The 24,488-nt window shown below is 48.5% G+C and overlaps 1 protein-coding gene across 7 annotated transcripts; it reads right to left on the bottom strand.

Annotated features, from left to right (window-relative positions):
- Positions 1-1,440: 1,440 nt before the first annotated feature.
- Positions 1,441-23,946, bottom strand: ADAP2 (ArfGAP with dual PH domains 2). Of its 7 annotated transcripts, none has more exons than XM_033091517.1 (12): positions 23,726-23,849; positions 23,033-23,236; positions 22,758-22,888; positions 21,051-21,159; positions 17,840-17,919; positions 16,858-16,970; positions 10,655-10,801; positions 8,261-8,344; positions 5,380-5,442; positions 4,280-4,357; positions 3,353-3,581; positions 1,441-2,209 (listed from the first exon to the last, which is right to left on the bottom strand). In XM_033091517.1, the coding sequence occupies exons 4-12, from the start codon at positions 21,137-21,139 to the stop codon at positions 2,175-2,177; spliced, it is 918 nt and encodes a 305-aa protein (XP_032947408.1). In that variant the 5' UTR covers positions 21,140-21,159; positions 22,758-22,888; positions 23,033-23,236; positions 23,726-23,849; the 3' UTR covers positions 1,441-2,174. The 7 variants fall into 7 exon arrangements, with proteins under 7 accessions (XP_032947408.1, XP_032947405.1, XP_032947403.1 ...); XM_033091515.1 differs by having other exon boundaries at positions 1,449-2,209; positions 21,051-21,142; XM_033091516.1 differs by having other exon boundaries at positions 1,449-2,209; positions 21,051-21,142; positions 23,033-23,183; positions 23,726-23,843.
- Between the last annotated feature and the right edge of the window lie 542 nt (positions 23,947-24,488).

Raw genomic sequence — 24,488 nt, 5'->3', positions numbered from 1 at the left:
TGTGTCTCTTCTCTGCCCCTCTGAGGGGCTCCTAAGAATCCCAATTTCTCTCCTCAAGCAACTTTGTTACTGCCTATTTCTATTCTTTCTCTTCTAGTCCATAAGTTCCTTGAGGGCGAAACTATGCCTTTATTGGTTTTTCTCATCCTCAGAACTTAGCAGAGTACAGTCAACAGAGCTCACGGGTATTAAAAAAAAAAAAAAAAAGGCAGACAAGTAAACTGTCCCTTAATATACAACCCGGCAGGTTGTATTTTCAAGGTTCTTTACGAGCCAGAAGAGGAAGCAACCACATCTCCATCTGGGCAGTCAAGAAGTCTCAGAAAAGACACCCCAATGATGTTTGACCTCTGATTGAGGGATCCAAAGGTAAATCCCACAAAAAGAAGAGACTCTCTTCAAGATCCTCACAACCCTGTAGGTCTCCACCAAAATGAAGAGAGAACACCCAAGGTCTTTCTGCACATCACTTGAAGGGACAAAGGATCATGAAGCAGAGACCTTGGTGATCTGTTTCTCTAACCTTTCAGCCATTCAAGATTTCTTTCAGTCCTCTTCCCCATCTCAGGGTCTTTGAACATTTTCTTCCCCCAGGCTAGAGTGTTTTCCTCACCCTCTTCCCAGACTCACCTCTAAATAGCTTTAAGCTTTCAACTTCAATGTCACTTTTGAAGAGGAAGGAGGCTGCCCTCTCCCCCTTGGTTAGGGTAAATCCTATTGCCACATGATCCCACAACAGCCTGCACTTCCCCTTCCTGAACACTCACCACATTGTCCTGCCCGGTGTAATCTGTGACAGCAGGGACCACATCATCTCATCCTTGCCAATTGCCAGGGCTTGGCACAGAGCCTGGCACCTGGGAGGCACTCAAAAACACTTGTTGCTTCCATTGAATTTCAGTCCTTACTACAACTTCCTCATTTGAAAGACAAAAACCAAGGCGCAGTGGTGGGGAAGTGAGTTTTCCAACAGGCTCAAGTCAGTGGCAAGGCCAGACCTGACACCGGCTAGAGAGCTCTGTGCCCTGGGGTCAGGCAGCGTGGTCGGGTCTCCTTTCCTTTCAGAGCACAGGGATGGTTAGTGCAGGCAGGAGTGTTTTGTGTTGGCTTTTATTTCTTCTCAAATGTACACAAAGAGAAAACTCTCCCAGAAACAGTTTTGATTCATGTAGAGAAAACTGTGTGTTAGGAGTGAAAAGTGAAAATGTTTTTAATCTTTTTCCCCTAACTTTTTAAAATTTGAATACTTTCAAATCAATAGAAAATCTGCATGAATAGGACAATAAAGACCCATCTATACTTCATCTAGATTCATCAGTTGGTAACACTTCACACAGCGGCTCTCTCTCTTTTTTTTTTTTCTCTCTCTCCCCCCCTCTGCATATGTATACTTCCAAATATATATTTTTGGAAGACAGCAAGTATACACACACAATATATGTATATACTCTATGCATACATGTACACATACATGTACACATACCTATTTTTTGCTGAGCCATTTCAGTTGTAGACTGAAAATTATTATATTTTACCCCTAAACACTTCAGCGCATATCTCGTAAGAATAAGAGCATCCTCCTACACACTGATAATTATCAGATTTTCAATACTATTAGCTAATACACATCCATATTCAAATTTATGTCATTTATAGCTGTGTTTTAAAATCCAAGATCCAATCAAGAATCACAAATTGCATAGTATTGCTCTTTAGTCTCCTTTAATCAAGAACAGTTCCCACACTACTTTATCGTTCATGATACTGACAGTTTTTTAACTGTTCAGGCCAGTTGTTTTGCAGAATGTCTTCAACATGGATTTGTCTGATTATTTCCTCATGGTTAGGTCAGATTAAACATTTTTTTTTTTTTTGAACAAGCATGCCACTTGCGTGATGCTGTGGGTGCCTCTTTCATTGCAGTGCCTTCCTTTCCGATGTCCTGGGTCTTGAGGACATGTACCAGATCCCCACACCCCCAGGGCTGAGCACTGGGGAGGCCCAGGGAGCTGGCCCAGGGAGCTCTGCAAGCTTTAGTCTTGGCAGAGTTCACCGCCAGAGATGGCTGCCAACTGCAGGGCACTCCTGCTGGGCAACCAAGGCCAAGGTGAGAACTTCTCCTTCCTACCAACAGCTCCCGTGGCCAGTGGCCAGCCAGTTCCTCAGCCAATGGATCACCTGCTGCTGTGGTCACTCTCTGTTGATGCAGCTGCAAGGAGAACAAGAAGAGGGCTGAGGGGTCAATAGGTGCCAATGCAGTCCTACTGGAGGGAAGGGACAGCAGGGGACAAGGGCACAAAGACAGAGGGAACCAGAATTTTAAAAGGACTGAAAGGGTGAGAGACAGAGGGGACACACACACCAGAGAAGAAGAGAAAAGTAGAGAGTGAAAGACACAGAAGCAGAGAGGGACTCAGACACACAGGCCCACAGGGAAAAGAAAGCGCCAGATGATGTGCTTCACTGACAACTCCTGAGGCACTTTGGCTTTGAGATTTGGTTTCTCCTTTTTTCGTTGTTTTCAATTTTTTTCTTTTGTTTGTTTGTTTCTTTTCTTTTTTCTTCCTGTCTTTTTTCTGTTTTTGACTTTGAGATTTTGGAAAGTGAAGAGAGTTTGTGTTTATACTGGTCAGATGCAAAGAACACAAATGTTTCTCCCAAGGGACCATGTAGGGTCACTTGCTCGGTCTGTACTTTTCCAAACACAGAACTTCTCCTTGGGGCCTCAGAAGCCAGGCCCTGGGCCAGAAGATTCCTGTTCTAGCTCAAAATGTCGCCCCTTTTTTCACAGGGCTGTTGGCAGATAGGGAAGCCTACCGTGACACAACTGGGGTGAAGGAAAGGAGCAAGTGAGGGGCAAACAGAAGGGAGGACCCAGAGAAAAGAGCGCTAAAAAAAGCCTTCCCTCTGAGTTGGGAGGAATCCAAATTCCTGGGAGCTGCCCAGCGGGTGGACCTTAGCTAATAATAACAGGCCAGGCTTTTCTCACGAGAAAAGGCTTTTCTCTCGTGAGAAAAGGGTCTTAGTGGGGAGGGGTTGGAGGAGACAGCGGTTGCTCGGCTCCTGGACTCAGCAGGGTAGAAAAAGGGATCTAACCAGGTTCTACCAGGGCAAAACTCCACCAGATGCGATTGGGGAAGGGCTTCCGAAAGAGGAACTTAGTGTAGACAGGGGGCTTTCTGGCAATAATGTGCACTGTCTGTACTTTTCTTTGGCAGCAAGGAAAAATGGAAAATGTGCAATCGGGAGCCATGACCTTGGTTTCAGGACTCACAGTTGAACCCAAGTGAAAAAGCCTCTTTATGCGCTCCACCCTTTGCCAAAAGAACAAACCCCAGGCCCTACTTCTTACTGAGGAGGTTGAGGGGCGTCAAGGGGCGGGAAAGGACATCCCGAAAACTCTCCAGCCATTCCCGCTGCTCCTTCTCGCTCGGGCAGGTGAAGATGAATCTGCGCTCAGGGGTGATGATGGTGAGGCCGGCTTTCCAGCGATTTCCACGGATGCCCTTGGGCAGGTCTTCAGACACCTCGTACCCCTGCTCGGTGCTCCCGAGAAACACCTCACCCTGTTCATAGGCATCCTGGAAACGGAGGACACATTGTCGTCAGAGGCCACACTTGGGGTAGTGGGGCACCTGCAGCCATGATGGCCCTCAAGCTCTCTTCTAGTAAAAGGGGTGTGTGTGTCTGTGTCAGGTCTCTTCTGGGGATTTGTGCTAAGTGAACTCAGAATTTGAAAGGCTAAAACTGTAAAAGAAACCACACACCTCATCTGTTAAAATGACACTTAGTATTTATGGAGAGTTAACTATGCACCAGGAATTCAAGTGCCTGCACCAGGAATTCACGTGTACTCACTCATATAATCCTCATGGCAACCTTTCAGGAAGGCACTGTTATTAAGCCTATTTTCTGGAGGAGGAAACTGAGGCACAGAGAGCTAAGTTTTCTGCCCAGGGCCCGCCACTGAAAGTAGCAGGGCTGAAACTGAAGCCCAGACAGCTGAGTTCTAGAGCCCACACTCCTAACCACTATACTTCCCAGCCTCCTGGTTAGAGGTGAGCCTTGGAAACCAGAGGACGAGAAACAACCTATTTAACTACATTGGCAGCATTTTGGATGCACATAAAGGACTTCCTGCAGGGGAGGGGAGAGAGTAGCTTGTGCACAGGACACACCAGGGTTCTCCAGCCCTGTGGCTTCCCCACAGTCTCCCGTCCAGCACTGACTCCACCTCCATCTCGGTGTGAACCGAGGAGGGGCCGGAAATGGCTCTTACCAGTGGGTTCTTGTAATAGAGCAGCCTCCGCTCCTGAGGATCCAGGGCAAACCACCTTTTCTTGAAAGGTTCTCTCTGCTGCAAAATAGGGAACCTCGTACCAGGGTGGGCCAAGCCGGGGAGCACAGAGGTCAGAGGGCTAGCCTCAGCTGGCTCCACAGTCAGACACCCCAGTGCCCTTGAGCTCTGAGGTCCTTGAGCTCTGAAGGCGTTGCCCACCTCCTCACCCCCTGCCACAGTCACCCTGCTGCCTTCAGGTGCTGCTATAGGTTGGAAGAGACACTTTTTCTTTTTTTCAAGCTGCAGACAAGAAGCCTCAGGAAAAGGAAGTTGGGGAAATCAGAAGTGGCTACTGCTCAGCAATGCTGAAAGCACTGGCCTTGGTCAAATTCTAACCTAGGTCAAGACAAGATCAGGGGAGGGCTGGGGAGAGAAGAAAACAAAACGTGCGACCCTTGTCAAGTGTTCAAGATTGGGTCTCTGAGACGCCCTTGGGCAGCCTCCACCCTCTGGACCCTCCATGGGAGGCAGAGAAGCAGCCAGGCTCCCCTTCCTTCATAGCTAAGAGGAAATGAGCAGCCCCTGGGGAGTTGGGGCAGGTTTAGCAAAGGGGAGAAGAGGCTGAGTGTGTGCTGAGGAGGGGTGTGCCCACAAGGACACCCACGCCGGGGTGTATTGGTGTGTTTTCTCAGGCAAGTCTTCAGCTCCCAACTCACTTGGACGGGGAGTCCCGGGAGGCCCCTAGCACAGAGCACACAGCTCTGGAAAAGGCAACAGAGGATCCCCAAGAAGTCCCTTTCAGCAATGCTTTCCCAGGAGCAGGGTCAGTTAGATGCAGTTAGGAGGAAAGAAGCAGATGGTGTTGTTGATAAAGAGGAAGGATGCCCAATGACAGGGAGAAGCACCTGCAGCGAGGCTGGATCACGGACCATGAGCCAGTCTCCGCCTGGTCCTTCACCCCAGGAATTCACACGTTGGTTTACTTCCCTTGCCTCCCACTTCCCTCCCCTTGGTTCTCCATTTCTCCACCTCCCAAATTCTGTCCTACTGCCTGCTGAGACAGGGGCCATGAGAGTCCCCCAGGGAGTGGCAGAATATACCTTTGGACCAGTCTTTTCCATGAAGCCTTGTTTGAGGTAGTTCCTGGTGATGAGGGGCACCAGCTGGGGGAAAGAAGACACACACTGACCCCCTGACTCTCACGCCAGGGGTTCAGAGTTCCCTAGTGAAGTTGGCTCCCCAACACAGGGGAAGTTTGGAATGAGGAAGGATGTGTACTCATGGTTCACGGGTTATATTTGGAACGTGGTATGGATGCAATATTAATATTTCAACAGAGCCAGACGACAGCACCCCAGATGTTTGCAGGGCTTCCCAGCATAGCCAAGTCTTGGTTTAAGGACTTAGTTTAAGGAATGCTTCTTCAATAACCCCAGAAGGTGGACCCAGGCAAGGCTCCAATGAGACCCTCCTGGTGTCAAGGGGCGTATTCTGAGGGTCTACACTCGGGGAGCAATTCCCAACCACCCCGTGAAGTGGTGGATATTAACATCCTCATCAAATAATTGAACGGTGGTCAGGGGTATTCCCAAAGTCACAGTGCTGATAGGATGACGATCTGGGATTCACACCTAGGGCTGAGGGACACCAGACACTAGTGGTACTCCCACCACTACACTGTGATGCTAAAGTATAAACATGCTTCTCATCAGGCCCCTGGCCAAGACCTTGTCATTGGTGGGGATTCGGACACAGGGCCCCAAGGAGGTGACAGCAAAGTGGGCAAGTAGAGAAAGCTCTGGACTAGGAGTTGGGAGTCCTGGGTTCTAGCTCCATTTCTGACCTCACCCAGCTTTGTTCCCTTGGTAAAAACCTTATGCCTCTCTGGGCCTGTCGGCCTCTATGTAATAAGCAGACTGGATGACGTGCTTTCCAGGATCCCTTCCAGCTTACTATCCTATTCTCAGAGAAGCTTCCAGGGATTGATGCTGGCCTCCTATGTTCCTGGGGGTCAGCCTAATAAATCTAGAGGTACCAATGCCAGCCCCGCCTTCTGAGATCAGAGGGAGTTCTCCAGTACTCCAGGGCCCAGGGCAGAGGCAAGGGGGAAGTGAGGTCTGCAGAATAAGGAGAAGTCTGAAAAAGACAAAACTATGGGCTCAAACCAAAAATCTAAACTATACCATTCTCCTTTCGCTGAAATGTATTCTATAGGCTTTAATTCCTTCCTCTGGAATAAAAACAGAGTCCCTACTGCTCAGTAGTCTGAACCTGAGCCAGGGAAGAGTTGGGATAGGCCAAGGAAACAACTGGGAGGAGGAAAAGCACACAGGTGGAGTATTACTTACTGTACCTTAGAAACCTTAGCTCCCTTGCTTCTCACAATAGCCCTGGAAGGTAGGTATTATCCCCATGGTGACAGATGAGTACACTGAGGCTCAGAAAGGTAAGGTGACTTGCCCTGGGTAACCCATCAGCTTCTCTGACTTCAGAGTCCATGCCTTTCTTAGCACAGGACCTCCACGCCACTGGGACTCCCCAAGTTTCTGGCATCTGGGTCCCTCAGCTGGAACCAGAGCTGGGTGATTGTCCAGAACCTCACATAGACATAGGGGAGGAAAGACAGGGGAGAGAGGCAGGCAGGGAGGAGACTGGGGGTAGATACGGGGTAACCGTGGTCGATGAGGGAGCCAAGAGGATGGAGGCAAGAGGATGTTGACCAAAGACCAGTTTCCTCTGCAGGGGTCAGCAGAGTTGGAGAGCTACCCAGATAAATAAGGCCGAGTGTTTGCACTTTGTCCTCCCGACCTCTCCAGTCAGCACTCCAACACCCTGCCCACAGGAACGTGCATTCACTACTTGTGGGTGCTGACGCTGCAGACCGGGAGCGCCCTGACCCAGGCCTGCTGGAACCTCTTCCAGAGGGTCGCCATCCTGGTGCGTCACTGGCCCTGGAGTGGACCCCCATTCCAGACACTCGGCTCCCTACAAACCTTGGTATTAAGGAACATTCAGGCTTTCAAGGAGAACCTAACAGTTTGGAATGACATAGTCGGAGGAGGACTATGATCTGTCTACCCCCACCACGTACAAACTTCCCTTAGAGTAGGGCCTAAAACAGACACCAGATCATAGCCCCTCCGAGCTGGAAGGGATACTGAAGATGACCCAGCTCAACCGCCATCTTACAGATGTGCAGAGAGGTGACGTGACCTGCACGGGTCACACAGCATGTTAGTAACAGGGCATCCACAAGAGCCCAGACCTCCTGGCTCGAGGCAGCACCCTTGGTCGGCCCCATACTGTCAGCTTCCCCAGCCAAGCCCGAGAGATGCAGATGGATGCCCCAGACGTCTAAAGACAATCAACATGGAGTTCTCAGGCCCACCAGTACCTTGGCCACAAAAGACAGACTGTGCCTGCTAGAATTGTAATGGGGAAGATCCCATTGCTTTCACGAGACCAGGACCCGAAAGAGCGAAGGGGGATGTGAAAGTGCGAAGAGCGCCTTCGGTTTATTCACTTGACCTTCCTGGGATTTAGTTTCTCATCAGTAAAATGGGAATAATCACCCCTGCCTAACTGCCTGCTGCAGGGATTACGAGATACAAGGAACTACAAGATAAAATGGGCTCAAGAGCCCTTTGTAAGCAGTATGGTAGGGATCATTTGTAATTTTTAGAGGGAGATGGGGTAAGGAAGAAATACCCAAATCCTGAGCTCTTTGACATGGTGAATTGTGCCAAAAAGCAGGAGAGCTTGACCTGCTTTTTGGAGGCCCTCTGGCCATGGATGAGGCCATGGTACCCAGCATCCCCAAGAAAGAGCCTTTGGCTTCCCTCTGAGATACCCAACCCCAAGTCTCAAGGTCTTCCCTGCAAACCAACCTAATCTGGCCTCTGAGTGTCTTCGAGGTCAGCAGACAAGGAGAAGGAGGTGGCAGAGAGGAGACTCAGAAGTTGGGGTCCACTTTTAGCTCACCTCAGACTCTGGGAGCTCAGGAAAGGCCATTTTTAGGTATTGCAGACGGGCTGCACGGAGGGCATTGAACCAGTCCACTATCTCCTGCAGAGAAAAATGGAAAGGGCAAATGGACAGCCAGTGAGATGGGAGTAGGGGGAAACTGAGTCTGGTGGCAGGAAGCTAGCTGTGTCTGTGGGCTTGGGTACATGCATTCCGCACAGGCACACCCCCCCCAGTTCCACTCAGGGGCCCGGATAACAAGCATCTGCCAGAGCCCGTGGCGGCAGGGCAGGGTTCACCTAAGCAAGTGGGAAGCCACTGACAGGGAGATCCTCAGACCCACGGGAAAGAACCAAGGTAAACCGTATGGGAGCTATGCAATGGCCTAGGACAGTTCTTGACACTTTCTCATAGGTGTACAAAGCACCTCGTTAAAATGCAGATTTGGATTCAGTGGGTTTGGGGTGGGGCCTGGGATTCTGCATTCCTAACAAGTTCTCAGATGATGTGATGCTGGTTAGTGGGACACACTTTGAGGAGCAAGGGACCTCAGATGTCAAAGGCAGGCTTGCAGGTGGGGACAGCTGCACCTGGGGATGCTCCTCCAATGGGGAAGCTCGTTGCCTGGAGTGCAATTCAGGCCAATGCTGGCTTGGACCTTCTGCTGTCTGTCACTCAGGCAGAACGTATCCCTCGGCAGTGTGGGCCACCATCATCTCTCACCAAGTGAACCACATACCTAACTGCCTCTCTGCTCTGCTGCTCTCCAGTCGGTCCTCCCTAGGGCAGCCAGTGATTTTCTAATTGCAAATCTCTTGAGTCTAGCTTTAAGTCCTCTCCACTACCCTCAGTACGTTCAAGTTCCGTTGTATGACTTACTTTCTCTTCTGAGCTTCTTCCATACAAATCCATTTGCAATCCCCCCTGTACATGTTGTTCCCTCCTCCCAGAACCCTCTGCCTCACCCACCTCTCCCCTCACCCCACACATACCTACTACCTACAACATGCTGCCACTCATCCTGAAGATTAGTTTAGATGTCGTAATAGATATTTGCTCAGCCCAAGCTCTGCTTCTATGAGAAATGCTCCACCTGGTTTCACCCACCCATTCTCACCCACCCACCGTTGCAGCCACATTTGCTGCTGTGATCCCACCCCTTCTTGGCCACAGCTATGGCATCAGGGCTTGTCCAATGAAGAGGCTGGACTGGGCTTATCAGATTCTTTCTCCCAGGCATTTGGAATTGGGAGGCAGAAAGACTTGTTCAAATAGTTGCAGTGTTGCACGCTGATGTAATTGGGTAATTGAGAAATTCATATGAACATGGTTTCAAAGGAGTGAAACACACTTACCCTGCTCTCTCATGGGTTGAGCACACAGGCTAGCGTTTGGCGTTCTGAGTTCTCTAGTCCTGGGAGTTTAGAACCTTCTTGGGTCTCAGGCACTAAGGCTCTGGGGCCATCCCAGGAATGACCCACCTAGGCCTTCACTTTGAAAGGTCTCTGGTCACAAACTGGTGACCCCAGGGCGAAACCCAACCTGCACGCATGCTTGCTTGGCTCCTGAAGTTTGGTTTCAGTCTTCTATACAGGAGTTCCTGTTTGCCACAGCCTTATCGCTATCCACTTGACTTTTAAATTACCTACCTGGCTCCTGCAGGCGTGAGTTTGAGCCCCTCATTTATGCCCATCTAATGGAGATGCTGGGGTATCAAGGGAAAGAGGCGAATGGCCAGTCTGAGGTTGTCAAATGCTCTACAACTGAGCAAGTGGGAGGGAGCCAGGCACCGTAAGTGGCAGAGACCTTGGGTACCTCAGCCCAAGTCCTCATGGTACTGACTGGCGTGGAGGGGTGGTCAGGAGTGGCCAGCGGTGTCCAGCCAGTCTGAGCTACAGCAGAGGGCCCACCAGGGACTCAGAACCAGGGATCTGATTTCCTGGACCTTTCCGGAGTGCCTCTCATACTTTAACGAGCATAAGGATCATCGGGGATGTCAGCATGCAGTTTCTAATGCAGTAGGTCCAGGGTGGGCCTGAGACTCTAGTTCTAATCAATTTCCAGGTGACGCGAATGCTGCTGGGACAGGACCATACGTCGAGAAGCAAGGCCCTAGAGTGCGCCGCTTCTGATCGCCTATCCACTCCTCCTCCCACATTCAGAATCTCTGGCTCTACCTGGATTTGCCATCCGCGGGCATAGTCCCTTCTGCTAATTGGATGCCCCTGGTGGCTATGCACTGTTCCTCTCTCTGATCTTCCTCTGCCTTCCTCATACCTCTATCTCAGCCTGGAAAGTGACAATAGATGAAGGCAAACAGCAGCAGCAAATCCCAAGAGGCAGCTGAACAAAGGAGCTGGTGAGCTGGGCCTGCTGAGTCCCGCACTGGTGTGACAATGCCAATCATCTCACCTTGCCACTTTCATGATATACAAATAGGTTCCTGATGTGGCCTTCTGTCCTATAGGTGATCTGCAGCCCGTGGGGGTTCCCTATCTTCTCTGTCTGGAAGGTGGCATTCAAGTCCTTGATGTTGATGACAGCTTTGGGACCTTTACCCTGAAAGAGAGGAAACAGATCCTCAAGATGCTGACAGTCAGCTGGGTGACTTCTCATCACCTTCACCGAGGCCCTAAGGCAAACGGGTAACACATTTGTAACTTTTCATGGGTGTTCAATGTTCTTGGTCTCATATCAAGATGCACAGATACCCTACTGCTTTCCTATATTCAGCCATCTCAGCATTCCTGCTTAACCAGACTGGCCTCTGAGCTGGAAGGGGGCTTGGAAAGGCCTTAACTTAGGACTTTTCAAACATTTTAGCCATAGAGCTTTCTGGAAGCAAACCTTCTACAGAAGCCAAACAAATAAAAATAAAACAGAGAACACAATCAGATGTGGAGCCCTCAGACCACTCCCTCCCACACTCTTCTCTCTGTTCTCAGGGTTCTGAAACACAGTCCAATTGATGCTGAGAAGGGAAGAGAAAAAAGTGCTTTCCTTCATATCTGATAAGAGTAAAAATGATACCAGCACAGTAGACTGTGGTAGCCATTAACCACATGTGGCTATGAAAATTAACATTAAATAAAAATAAAACCAGTTCCTTACGCACTTAGCCCCATTTCAAGTGCTCAAGTAGCCTCTTGTGGCTAATGGCTAGGGCACTGAGCAGGTCAGACATAGAACATTTCCTACAAACAGTCTTCTCTGTAGAGGGAAATTTGGTCATATTTATTAAAATGTTGAATGTCTTGTTTTGACCTACAATTTTGCATCTAAGACTCTATCCCAAGGAGGTAACTGCATTACTGTGCAAACAGGTATGTCAAAATGTATTTATTACCATGTCGCTTACAGTAGTGGGAAAAAAAAGAAGAAATTGTTTAAATGTCAATTCATGATAATGGGTTAAACCAATAAATCACGGTCCATCCATACAATGAAATACCACAGAAATTTTTAAAGGAAAATTTAGATTAATCTTACTAATATGAAAAAATGTCCATGATATCCATGACAAATACCAAGTCCCAGAACAGGATATATAGTAAGAACCTACTGAAACAAAAATTATACACACAAAATATATGTATATGTTATATTATATATGTATATATACACACACATATACATACATACATATATATATATATATAAAATACGTATATTTGAACATGCCTAAAAAGTATACACAGATTTACACCAACACTCTTAACAATGGTTTTCTTGAAAGATTACTGGAAGACTTTCCTTTTAAAATATTTACTACGAAAAACACTTAAGCTACAAAAAAAGAACGTCTAATTTTGTCAGTATTGTTCATAATTGTTTAAAAAAAGAAATGTGACATTACTAATAAAGCCCAAATCTTTTTAACTAACACTCACCCTGCCCTCTGTCCTCCTCCACTCTCCACCGGCAATCACGGTCAGGAGTTCGATGTTTATTCTTCCAGTTCACCTTGTATACTCACACACACATATTCCCATATCCATAAACACTGCATCGCATTGTTTCATGTGGCTTTAATTTATATAAGTGGTCTAACAGCATATGGATCATACTATGTCTTGCTTCTGTCACCCAACGTTATATTTTTTTAGTTCTATCCAAGTTGAAATATACCACTCTCGTTTGCTCTTGTAAATAACTACACCAAAAGTTATCAACCTATTTTCCTGTTGACAGACATTGAGATTGTTTCTAATTTTGTGCTGCAGTCAGCTTGTGTCCCTGGTACATATACGTGAGAGCTTCTCTAGATCACAGTATCTACTTAGGGATGGAATTGCTAGATCACAAAGTGTGTATATCTTTGACTAACAAGTAACTGCCACATGATTTTGTTGAATGGCTATCCACCGCAGTTGTACCAATATTTACTTCCATCAGTAACACAAGAGTTCCCCTTACCCCCTAGTCTCAGCAACACTTGACACTGCCAGCTTTTAACCTTTCTGACAATATGATGGGTTTGAAATCGGATCTCACAGTTTTCATGTAATCAATTTTACTGAGGTATAATTTATAAACAATAAGTAGTACTCATTTTAAGACTACAGTTTGATTTCTGACAAGCATATATTCCCACATCACCACCATCACAATTAAGACGTAGAATGTCACTATGATCTTGAAAGAATTTCCCCCTACCCCTTTGCAGGTAATCCCTCTCCATCCCACCCCAACCCCAGGCAATCACTTATCGGCTTTCTATTGGTATAGAGTTCTAGGATTTCATGTAAATGGAATTATATGGTACATACGCTTGTTTAAGACTTCTTTTGCTCAAAATAATATTTGTTAGATTGTTCCACATTGTTGTTTATGTTGTTTTGTTTTGTTTTTGTTTTTTTGTTTTAGTCGTTTGTCCCTTTTATTGCTGAGTAATATTCCACACTATGGATATACTACAAGTTTTTATTCATTCAGCTGTAGATGGACAATTGGGTTCCTTTCAGGCTTTGGCTATTACAAATAAGGGGTCTATGAATATTTGTGTACAAATCTTTTTGTGGATATAGGTTTTGGTTCCTCTTCAGTAAATATCTAGGAATGGAATGGCTGGGTTATATGGTTAAGTGTACATTTAACTTTATTAAAAATTGCCAAATTGTTTTCCAAATAGTTTGTGTCATTTTTCAGTCCCACCAGCAATGTATGAGAGTTCCAGTTTCTCCACATCCTAGCCAATAGTTGGTGTTGTCAGCTTTTTTAAGTTTAGTCCTTCTAGTGGGTGTGCAGTATGTCTCATTGTGGTTTTTTAGTTTGCATTTCCCTGACAGCCAGAAACATTGAACATCTCTTCTTATCAAGTATTTTGATTTCCTTTTCTGTGAACTGCCAGTCCATTTCTGTTGCCTAGTTTTCCAATGGATTGTCTTTTCTTCTGGGTTTGCAGGTTTTTTGTTTTTCTTTTTCAAACTGTGTTCTGGGTATTAACATTTCATTATGTTGAGATATCTTCTGAGTTTAATTTTCTTTATATTTTATTTACTTTTTTGTATCATCCAAAATGTTTACATAAAAGTGAGTTATCTTTATAATTTTAAAAAATGCCCCTTTTGGGAAAGAAAAAAGAAAAAGGCAACTCATTCTATTTTTAGACTGTTTTAGACTGAACTGGCTTAGGACTGAGAAACATCAACTTTTTCCACCCAACGATGGACTCTCCTAGAGGTCAACTCACAGCTACTGCTGGGGTTCAGTGGCCCCTGCTAACTCTGCAGCAGCAGTTTTTCTTCCTCCTTATTTTATTTTATTATTTTATTTTGTGGTACCTGCGACATTTTTCAGTGCTTTAAATGGAAGACTGAGAAGAAATCCCCACCTAGAGAGTTAAAACTCTTCATCCCCCACCATTTTTCACTTGGCCCCACACTGCGGCCACCAGGACAGAACTTCTGGCTTTGGTCTGGTCCATATAGGAAAGCAATGGGGGAAATAAATAATAATTTCTACATATAGGGAATGGAGTCAGGTGAAGGCTAAAGTGCCCAGAGCTTGTCCTTCTCTTACTTTTTGGGTCACTCCTTCACATTCTCTGCCGGAAACTTCTCATCTTTTTGTCCTCTAAATACCGGGGTGTCCCAGGGCTCAGTATGGTAAATAAACTCCAAAGGCGGCCTTCACCAGTTCCTTTCCTCCCTGTGTGCCCATGCCACTCTACCCATCAAGAAGTGGAATCTAAATCCCCTCCCCTCGAATGAGGGCTAGCTGCATGACTTACTTTGACCAACAGAAGGCAATGCCTGGCCTTTACGAGACCTGTAGCACCCCTCATTTGCTCAGAAGAAGCCAGCCACCAGGCTATAAAGAAGCTGGAGCTAGATTCCCAAATGAGGAACAACCACATGGAGAGACAGAAGCCACATGGAGTAGCCACGTCACGAGACATGTGAGTGAAGGCTTCCTGAGCCTTGGGACCTCGCACAACCACCAACTAAATGCAGCAGGGTGAGTGACCCAGCTGGTACACCGAAGAGTACATTGGAACAGCCACGGCCTGCCCAAGTTCCTGACCCACAGGATTGTGGGAAATAATAAATTGACGTCTTAAGCCACTAAATTTTATGGTGGCTTGTCACTCAGCAACAAATAACTAAAATACTCAGTCCTCAGGCATCTTTTCTCATCTATCCATACTCCCTGCTTACGTGATCCCAGCCAGTCCCATTGCTAAACCAGTCTACGTGCTGGTGACTCCAGTTCCAAACTACCTCCAAAACACCAGACTCACATATCCAACTTCTTTCTCAGTGTCTCCACCTGGATAACTAAGGAGCATCTCAAATGACGTTCCTCCCCTTAGGGAGCTAAGTCTTTGCCATCTTGTCAAATGGCAAATCCATCCTAATTGCACAGAGGAAAATCTGGGAATCACCCTGGATTCCTCTTACTTTCACATCCTATATCCAGTTGTCCTATAAATTCTGTTGGTTCTACTTCCCAAATACCCACTAAGACAGCTATAATCAAAAAGACAGATAGTAACTGGTGTCAGTGAAGATGTGGAGAAACTGGAACCCTCATACATTGCAGGTGGGAATATAAAATGGTGCAGTCACTTTGGAAAACAGTGCGGCAGTTCCTCCAAAGATTACACAGAGTCACCATATGACCTAGCAATTCTACTCCTACGTACATACCCAATAAAAACGGAAACATATGTCCACATGAAAACTTGTACATGAATGTTCCTAGCAGCATTACTCATACTAGCCACAAAGTGGAAACAGCCCAAATGTCCATCAACTGATGGATGAATGAATAAATGAAATGTGAGATATCCACACAATGGAATATTACTTGGCAACAAGAAGAAATGAGGTACTGATACATGCTACAACATGAATGAACCTTAAAAACATAATGCTGCTAAATGAAAAGAAGTCTGTTACAAAAGACCACATATTGTATGATTCCATTTATAGAAAATGTCCAGAATAGGCAAATGTATAGAGACAGAAAGTAGATTAGTGGGTGGCTAGGGCAAGGGAGTGGAAGTAAGTTCAACATTACAGCTAACAGATGTGAGGTGTCTTTTTGGGGTTACGAAAATATTCTGAAATGGTGGTGATAGCTGCACAACTCTGTGACTACACTTAAAGCCATTAATTGTGTGCTGTAAATGGGTAAATTGTATGGTATGTGAATTTATAACTCAATAAGGCTGTTACAAAAAAATAAATCCTAAGTCTTACCATGGTCCACAAGGACCTGCACTATATGAGTTCATCTCCCTCTATCCTTTTCTTTGCTCACTCTGAACCAATCACTGTGACCTCCTGATGTCCTTGTAAGCCCACCAAACACATACCCAGTTCAGGCCCGGGCTATGGCTTATGGGTGGGCAGTTTGTGCACTGAACAAAAAGCCCCTGGCTGAAGGTGCTCGTGAGAGCTGCAATGCAGGCTTCTGCTTGTGTAGACTGGAGCCTGGAAGCTGTACCCCCTCAGAGGGGTCACCTGTTCAAATGAGCACACAGGTGCACGTGCTGGCCAGGACCATGCTCAGGGCTTCTGCACAGACCGCTCCCCTTAGTCTTCTCTTCCCCACACAGCTACATAACTCACTCACATTTTATTCACTTCTCTGCTCAGATGTCATCAGAGTGGCCGTCCCTGCCACGCTCCCATCATGCCCTAACACTTCACCCTCTTTTATTTTACTTCCTAGAACTTACTGCCACCTGATACGTCATGTACTGATGTATGATTCGGTTACCACCCATCTCCTTCCACTAGAATGAAAACTCCATAAAAGCAGGAGCTTTGTTTAGTTTATTGCTGTATCCCCAGTGCCTACAATAATATCTAGCATATAGTAGGTGCTTGACAAATATTTCTTGAGTGCATGAATAAATGAAGTAAAATCAAGTAAGCATCAAAAGCTTAACCGTGGAGCAGTCTAAGCCCATTCTAGGTGAACAGAAGGTATGTTTTGTAGTAGACGGGATTGATGGTATAACCAAGGAAAAATTGGATGTGGTGCTTAACTCTCAGGGGCTCAGATCATCCACAAGACAAGGCACCGTTAACTAAAAGGTAGACTTCAGTGGGGTGAGAGCACAGTGCTCAGGGAGGGGATCCCCCCGCTGATGTGCCTCTTACCTCTTCCTTAGTGTAGTACTTCAGGAGGCCTTCTCTCGCCAGGAAGACAAACCTCCTTCTCAGGAACTGCGCCTTGTCCCTTCCTCGCTTCCACAGGAACCCTTCTCGGTTACCTTAGCCACCAAGGACAAGAAAGAGTGAACGCCCACAGCCTTAAGACGGACAAGCAGCTCACGACCCTCGGAGGGTCTCAGGGTGGAATGAACCTTCCACCTGCTGCTACAATGTCTCGATTCTAACTCAGCTACTTCAGCTGACACCCATCCAGTCTGGGGCCAATTTGTAAAGTCTTATGATTTCAGGTGGGCTCCCCCAACTTTCTTCGTTGGCTGTTTCATAAGGAGACACAGTAAACCCTTAAGTTGGCTAAGTACGGACAAGTTGATCTGATGACCTCACGTTAACATAAGCCTAATGACACTCTTGAGAGCACAGGAATCATGAGTGACCTCTAGGCATCTGCTGGTTGAAGAATACCATGTGCTCTTAGTAGCCAGGGTTGTTGAGCCCTGGCAGCCTTCATCCTCAAAGAGTGGTTTTTACACTTTGCTCTCTGGGTCAAAGCAGCTGGGCAGAAACTGCCACAGGTCCAGGGCCACCGAGGAGGTTGTGCCCTGCACAAAGGTGGGAACGGCGGCTGAAATCCAGCCCATGCACCTTCCAAGCCTTGCGCTACTCCAGGGGCTACATTAGCCAAGATGAGGGGTGTGTTTCAGGTGGGTGAGTCTTCCTGCAATTTATACTAAGACTTGTGGCTCTGCAAGGACCTGACATGAATATGCTGCTCGGCCTCTTGGACCATAAAACCCCACCAGCTGATGTGCTGCTGTTTCAGAGGCAGACGAGCCCACACCTGGGCCTCTGTGGCCAGAGAGAGGACAGCAGATATCTTTTGATTGGACCCTGTTCCTAATACTCAGGCACTGTGTTTTTTAGAGCTCATTAGAACATAGACCTCAAAAGAGGATGCAAATAACTTTACCTGGGGGTGAGAGGGTTTTCCCATCCGCCATAAATTCCTGTCTTTCATACTTAGCTCGAATCCACTGCTCCTTTAAGACCCTAAAAAGAGAGACACTTCGGTCAGCTGTGTCTGATGCATTCCCTGCCCACAGTAACTTTCAAGGTCCTAAAGCTGAGCAAGGGAGCATCACAGCAGCTGCCTTCTGCCTGCTCAGGCCTTCTGCCTGCTCAGAGTAGCATCTCTGGCCTCTACCTTCTAGATGCCAGTAGCACTTCCTCCCCAGCTGTGACAGCCAAAAATGTCTTCAGACATTGCCAGTGTTTCCTGGGGAGAAATATATCCCCCAGTGGGTTGTATGAAAACCACTGGGCTATTCCAACCCCAGCCTCAGCCCTCTAGGTCAGAGAGCCACATACCAGCTCCTCTGGACCACGTACATTGCTAGCTCCCACTGCATGCTCCTGAATTAAGCCCGGAGAGTCCATGAGTCTCTTCCTGTGGCCTGCCCATGAAAGCTGGGCATGCTACACTGGACAGAGAGGTGGACTTCGGGTCCAACCCCCTGGTCCCACTCCACCATTTATCCACTGTGTGACCAAGAGCAAGTTACTTAACTGCTCTAAACTTGGGGACTATGTCAATAATACCATACCTACCTACCTTTCAGGGTAGGTTTAAATGTATATAGAGGGCCTGGTACCATGCTGGGCACACAGTAGGTATTTCATGTTAGCCCAATTAGATATTATCTTACATGACCCCTGCAGAAAAACCATGCAGTCAAGAGTGGACTCAATTTAATTGTTTGGTCCCCTCTTGCTATTTCCAGGGAAATGCTCCAAGGTTTATATGACCTCACACCCCACAACCACAGGGAATGACCTAGAGCTGGGCACCGGGCCCAAACTGGCCAATCAGCGCAATGCCTAGGGTTATGTGGACCAAAAGAAGCAAAATTGAGAGGGGGATGGATTAGAAGCCTTCTCTGGGGTCAAGCTGGGAGCTGGAGCTGGGGACCTGAATGTGGTCTTGTTCCCAGCTGCATGAAGGAAGCCTAGATAAGGGAATGAGAGCCAGAGAATCTGGGAGACCTGGTCGTGTGTGAGCCCCTGGCTTGTCCTGTATGAGGATGGCTCCACCTCTGTGCTTCCTGTACTCTGATACCCGGAATCCATGAAATCTCCTTGTTACTAAGCTGGTTTAAACTGGGTTTTGGTCCCTTACAGTCAAGAGTCCTATCTAATACATGGTCCTCATCCAGAACAGAGGAGTCACCAAGCCCACTGTGGACCCTCAGCCACAGGGTCAGAGCTGGGAGAGAGAATGGAGACCGAGGCCCAGTCCCGGTCCTGGGGGTGGGGAACTTAGAGGAGTTTTAGAATTGGGGGGAAGAGGTCATTAGTATTCAGTTAAAAGGGGTTGAAGTGCAGGGCTGTTGTTGGGATCATGACAAAGTACCCTGTTTCCCTGAAAACAAGACCTAGCTGGACCATCAGCTCAAATGCGTCTTTTGGAGCAAAAATCAATATAAGACCCGGTATTATATTATATTATATTATACCCGGTATTATGTTATGTTATGTTATGTTATGCTATATTATGTTATGTTATATAAGACCTGGTCTTATATTATGTTATATAAGACCCGGTATTATATTATTTTATATTATATTATATTAAAGACCCGGTCTTATATTAAACTGGGTCTCATATTAATTTTTCCTCCAAAAGATGCATTAGAGCTGATGGTCTGGCTAGGTCTTACTTTCGGGGAAACACAGTAGTATCTGTGTAGTGCTGGCAGAAAGCCTAGCACATAGTAGGTGTTCAGCAAGTGCCTGTTCCCTTCCCCTTGGAGCAAAGTGCTGAGTGGCAGCAGTGAGGCAAGATGAGCCAGGCCTCTCAATCTGAGCCTGGCATATCCTTCCCCTGGGTCAAGGACCAGGCAGCGCGCCAAAGCTGACGCTGAGAAATGGATTACAACTAGCATTCTGGGTGGCCTGTCAGATGTTTCACATAAATTATCTCATTTCATCTGTACCACCATGCTATGGTGTAGACTTCATTATCTGCATTTCAGACACGAGGATGCCACGAGTCGGAGAAGTTCGGTAACTGATCTACCTCCTCACAGCTGGGTCATGGTAGAGGCAGGAAACAAAACTGAGGTTTTCTGAGTCAAAAGCTGTGCCTCCCCTGCCACTCTACACTGTATCCGTAGCCTCTGGGTTGTTTACGGATTGGGAAATTGCAGGACCATCAGGTACAGCTGTATAATTTGTGCATTGTCCAAAAGCATCCCGCAGAAGCTGGAAGACAATGGTGGCTGAAATGCAGCCTGCTTCCTGCAAGCCATGCCCCAGGAGGTTGGGTCTGCCCAGAGGTATACCTGCTTCCCGTTTACACAAGGCGCTAAAAGCTCTGGCGGTGAGGCTGAGGCCCTAGGAGAGAGGCTCAGGCTCAGGCAGTCAATCCTGCAGAGGTCTGGGTCATTAGGTACCAATGTCACACTGACCCCTTACCTTCTGGGGAACTGAACCATCCTGCTTCACAGACAATCCCCTGACCTCTTCCTACCCCCATTATATTAGATTTTCCTAACGCCATGGTACAGTCCCCCAACCCTGGTGTCAGATAGGCTAGTCCCAGCTCTGCCTTTATAAGCCTCAGGTTTTTCGTCTATATCATCAGGATAATAGCAGTATTTACCTCATAGGGCTGTTGAGAGAATTCAACCAATTAGTGCGCACAGCATTTAGCACAGGGCCTGATACACAGGGAAAGCTCACTTCAGCTGAAGTAGCTGCTATTATTTTTATGGTTATTATTTAGCGATCTGGGACTAAGGGGGCTACTTTGGCACAACCCCAGGCGTAACTCCATAGGAAGTAGCTGGAACACATTTGTCCTACTAAAATACCAGCATTTCTTTTCTCTATCAAGTTAGCCACCACCTGGAGGCTATGAGAACATCAGAGGCAAATGGGGTAAATCATAGAAAAACTGCTGCATTTCACAGCTGTGGAAACTGAGTCTCAGAGAGGGGAAGTAACAACCCAAGCAATAAAGGTGGAGAGGGCTTAAACCAGGTCTGTATGTTCTCCACGACAGTCCCAACCATGTGACTGGATCCACTTGCTGCCCAGGTCCACAGATGAGACCACCACAGACAAAGGCCTGGAGATGGGGTGGGGGTGGGGAAGGTGGGACCAGGAAATCACACACTCACAGGCAGTCATCGGCCTGGGGGATGTAGTAGAAAGCAGGGACTCTGGCTTCATACTTGGCCTTCACACGGAGGTTCCCGTTGTGGATCATAAACTGCAAGACAACAGCAACTTGGGATAATATTAGCACTTGAAAAAATGTGAAATGAAACCACGGTCTACCCAGAAGCCATTGTTCTCACTGGCTCCTAGGCTGAGGCAGGAGACACTCCTACGGGAGTTTGACCAGTCCCACCAGGCTGTCACCATGCTGCTGGGAAACCCCAGCCTCGAGCAATGAGGTGCTCTAACAAGCATGCCTCACAGAGGCAGAGCACTTGACAGTTCTCACACATTAGTTCATTTGATCCCCTTACCCATTTTAATATTACGCTCCCCATTTTAGAGACGAGGAAACTGAGGCTCAGAGAGGTGACACAGCTAGTAAGTGGAGAGCTAGGATTTGAACCCAGTCCTGTCTAACTCCAAAGCTCATGTTCTTTCTCCCACCCCCTCCACAGATGGCCGGGACCGACTCCTAGCCGCAGTCCCTGCAAGTCTATGGGAGACAGATGTAGCTGGAGGTGGGAACTTAGTGCTGGCCCCATACAGTACTGGGTCAGGATGCTCATTGGGACCCTTGGACACCAGAGAAACCCAGAGGCACATGTGCCAAGCGTGGCCCTGGTCAACAGTCAGCACCCAGTAACAGCAGTAGCGTATCTGGGGTGAAGGCAGTGTGGGAGGACACATCAAGTCTTTCACGGGGAGAACCCTATTCTCCCCCTCCCCAGGGGCCACTGGGCTGTATCACAGGATTTGCATGGGCTTTGGATCCTAACAGAGCAGCGTTCACATCCCAGCTGTGCCATTTATTCACAGAGTGACCCTTGGGCAATACTGAACCCCCTACACTCCAGAGAACTCACCTGCAAAAATGAAGACACTGTAACGGGAGTTCTAAAGCACAAAGAAATATCCCCTGGGTTTATGTGCTGGTTTATTGGTTTCCTCTCCTTCTCCTGTACGCTCCATGTGGACAGACTTGATCTTGCTCCCTGCTCTCTCCTAATACCCAGCACATAGTAGGCTTACAGTAACTATGTGTCACATGAATAAGTAAAGCATGAAGCCCAGGCTCTAGCACACTGCCTGACAAAGAGAGGGCGCTCAGGGACCATGGCCAGTAGGCCTCGAAATCCTCAGCCAACCAGCACAATTTAGAACTGCCTACTCCCTGATGGTTTTATGGCTGAAATGGTATTATTATCCCGACTGAAGGTAAGGAGAGCAAAGTGGTCCCCTTCCTGGCTAGGGGGACTATAGACTCAGGACACTTAAATCAGGATACTTCTGTTCCAGTCCAGGTCTTCAGCTAATGAGAACAGCAGCTATGATATCATTACTTATTTTGTACCTGCATTGAGCACACATTTAATCCTTACAGCAGCCCCCTGAAGGTGGTAGTGGTACCCCCCATACTACAGATGTGGAAACAGAGGGCCCACAACTAGGGTTAGGGCCTCACAGCTTCTAAATAAACAAGTAATGAAGCAGGGTTTTGAACTCAGGGCCTCTATGTAAGCCTCAGCTCTAATAAGCTGTTTTTTCTCCCTGGTTATTGCCCCTCTCTGGGCCTCCGTTTCCTTCCCCCGGCGAATGGGAGCGTCCTACCCACCGCCTCCACCAGCTCTGCTGCCCCAAGGCTCTTCACGTGCACCCCTTGCTACCTCCACAATGCTGTCGTCCCAGAAGTCAAGTCTCAGGGATTTCACTTTACTGATGTCTGGGAAATTGCGGTGGACGCCGGAGCAGTTCAGACAGATGAAGATACCCAGCGTATACGAGGCCCAGTCGGGATCTGCAGGATGAGAGGGCAAGAGGGAGCTGGGTGGAGAACTGGGCTGGGGGCGCTGGCAGAGGCAGAGCTTGGCAGTTAGGATTCCTGGGGCGGTGTCCAGCTCTGCCCACCCCGAGAACCCCTTCTCTCTCTCGGTCTCCCCACCTTAGTTGAACTAAGATACCAGCATGGAACCTTCTGGTCATCCCACCGGCCCTGGCGCGGAGGCCACCATGATGAAGATCTTGGAAAGAGTCCCAGGGACGGGGGCGCGAGGCTGAGGCAGCGCGAAGGTAAGTGACAGGACTCCAGGGAACTGAGAGGGGAGCGCGGAGAGAGGGACCAGCATCTAGACGCCTGGCTGGGGAGCTGCAGGTGGGGAAGTCTGAGTCGGGGCACCTCCGGGTCTGCAGGGTCGGAAACTGAGGAGGAGGAACGCGGGAAGACCTGGGGAGCGCTCCTGAGTGGGGGAGGGGCACTGCACGGTTAGGGGGACCCCTAGGTGCGCGGGATGTCTGGGTCCGAGGAGACGGTAAGTGGCTGGGTTGGGAGTGACGACGTCAGGGTAGTTCCGGGTGGGTAGGGTGTCTGGCGGGGGAGGTGAGCAGGATGGCCAGGACACCCGGGTCCGAGACCTAGTGACGGGGTCCAGCGTGGGGAGGATGAGGAGAGGGCGGTCGGGGACCGGGGTCGGAGATCCGCGGTCCGGGTGGGCGGGGCTTGGCTCCGAAGGTGCCACAGGGTCGCGCGGGGATCCAGCGGGGCGCATGGTGGCACCCAGTCTGCGAGGTGGGGAGAGGTCTGGGGGGCCGGGGTTCGGCTCCAGGTCCCGGGCTGCCCGCGCCGCTGCGCCCTTACCCGCCGCCCCGCAGTCGGCGCAGTGAGCGTTGCCGGTGCCCGCCGCCTGCAGCAGCTCCAGCAGCCGCTTCTTGTTGCGCTCGCGGTCGCCCATGGCTGGGCCCGCGAGGTCAGCGGGGCCCAGCACAGCCGCCCCCCGGCCCGCGGCCGCCCATGGCCGGTGCGCTCCCCCGGGCAGGTGGAGTGGGACGGGCCCAGCGCCTGTCGCCCGCCGGCGCCGCCGCCAGCCCCGCCCCTCCACGACTCTCCGCCCCCGCCTAGGCGCGTCCCGTCTGTCCTGTAGCTCCGCCGACGCCGCTCCGGCTCCTAGTTAAGGCAGGGTCCCGAGGCGGTGGACCGGAGCGCGGGGTTTAGAGTCGGTCCCAGTGGCCCCAGATAAAATCCTGTCCCTCCACTTGCCATCTGAGTGACTATGGACAAACCAATCACCTTCTCTGGGCCTCAGTTTCCACCTCTGTAGAAGGGGAATAAAGGTATATGCCTGGGCTTCAGGGCTCCTTGTAAAATCAAACAGGATCTCACTTCTGTTACAGAGTTCTGATGTAGAGTCTACATCTACTTAGAGACATTCAAATGCCACCTCCTCAAGAAGCCCTCGCTGATACCTTGCCCCGAGTAATCTCTCCAGTGTGTGGTCCTCCTAGAACACTCATATAGGATCCATCCAGCTCTTTGGCCCTGAGTGCTTTCTATCCACCTTGCATCGGTTATTTATATATTTATGTTAATCCCGCCTCCCAACCCACCTGCCCACACTAGATAG

Source organism: Rhinolophus ferrumequinum, chromosome 21 (assembly GCF_004115265.2).
Source record: "Rhinolophus ferrumequinum isolate MPI-CBG mRhiFer1 chromosome 21, mRhiFer1_v1.p, whole genome shotgun sequence".
In the NCBI taxonomy this organism is placed as follows: Eukaryota; Metazoa; Chordata; class Mammalia; order Chiroptera; family Rhinolophidae; genus Rhinolophus; species Rhinolophus ferrumequinum.
Note: the sequence above shows the minus strand (reverse complement) of the source record. Positions and strands in the feature narration are given on the sequence as shown.

What these genes read in the sequence shown, in the direction of transcription:
- ADAP2 (XM_033091510.1), bottom strand. Translation starts at nt 23,819, where the DNA reads ATGGGCGACCGCGAGCGCAACAAGAAGCGGCTGCTGGAGCTGCTGCAG. An exon ending in CCCCAGGCCGATGACTGCCT is followed by an intron (nt 17,920 to 21,050) that starts GTGAGTGTGTGA and finishes CTCTCTTTTTAG; the next exon opens with GGTCTTAAAGGAGCAGTGGA. An exon ending in AGTACTACACTAAGGAAGAG is followed by an intron (nt 10,802 to 16,857) that starts GTAAGAGGCACA and finishes CCTCTCTTTCAG; the next exon opens with GGTAAAGGTCCCAAAGCTGT.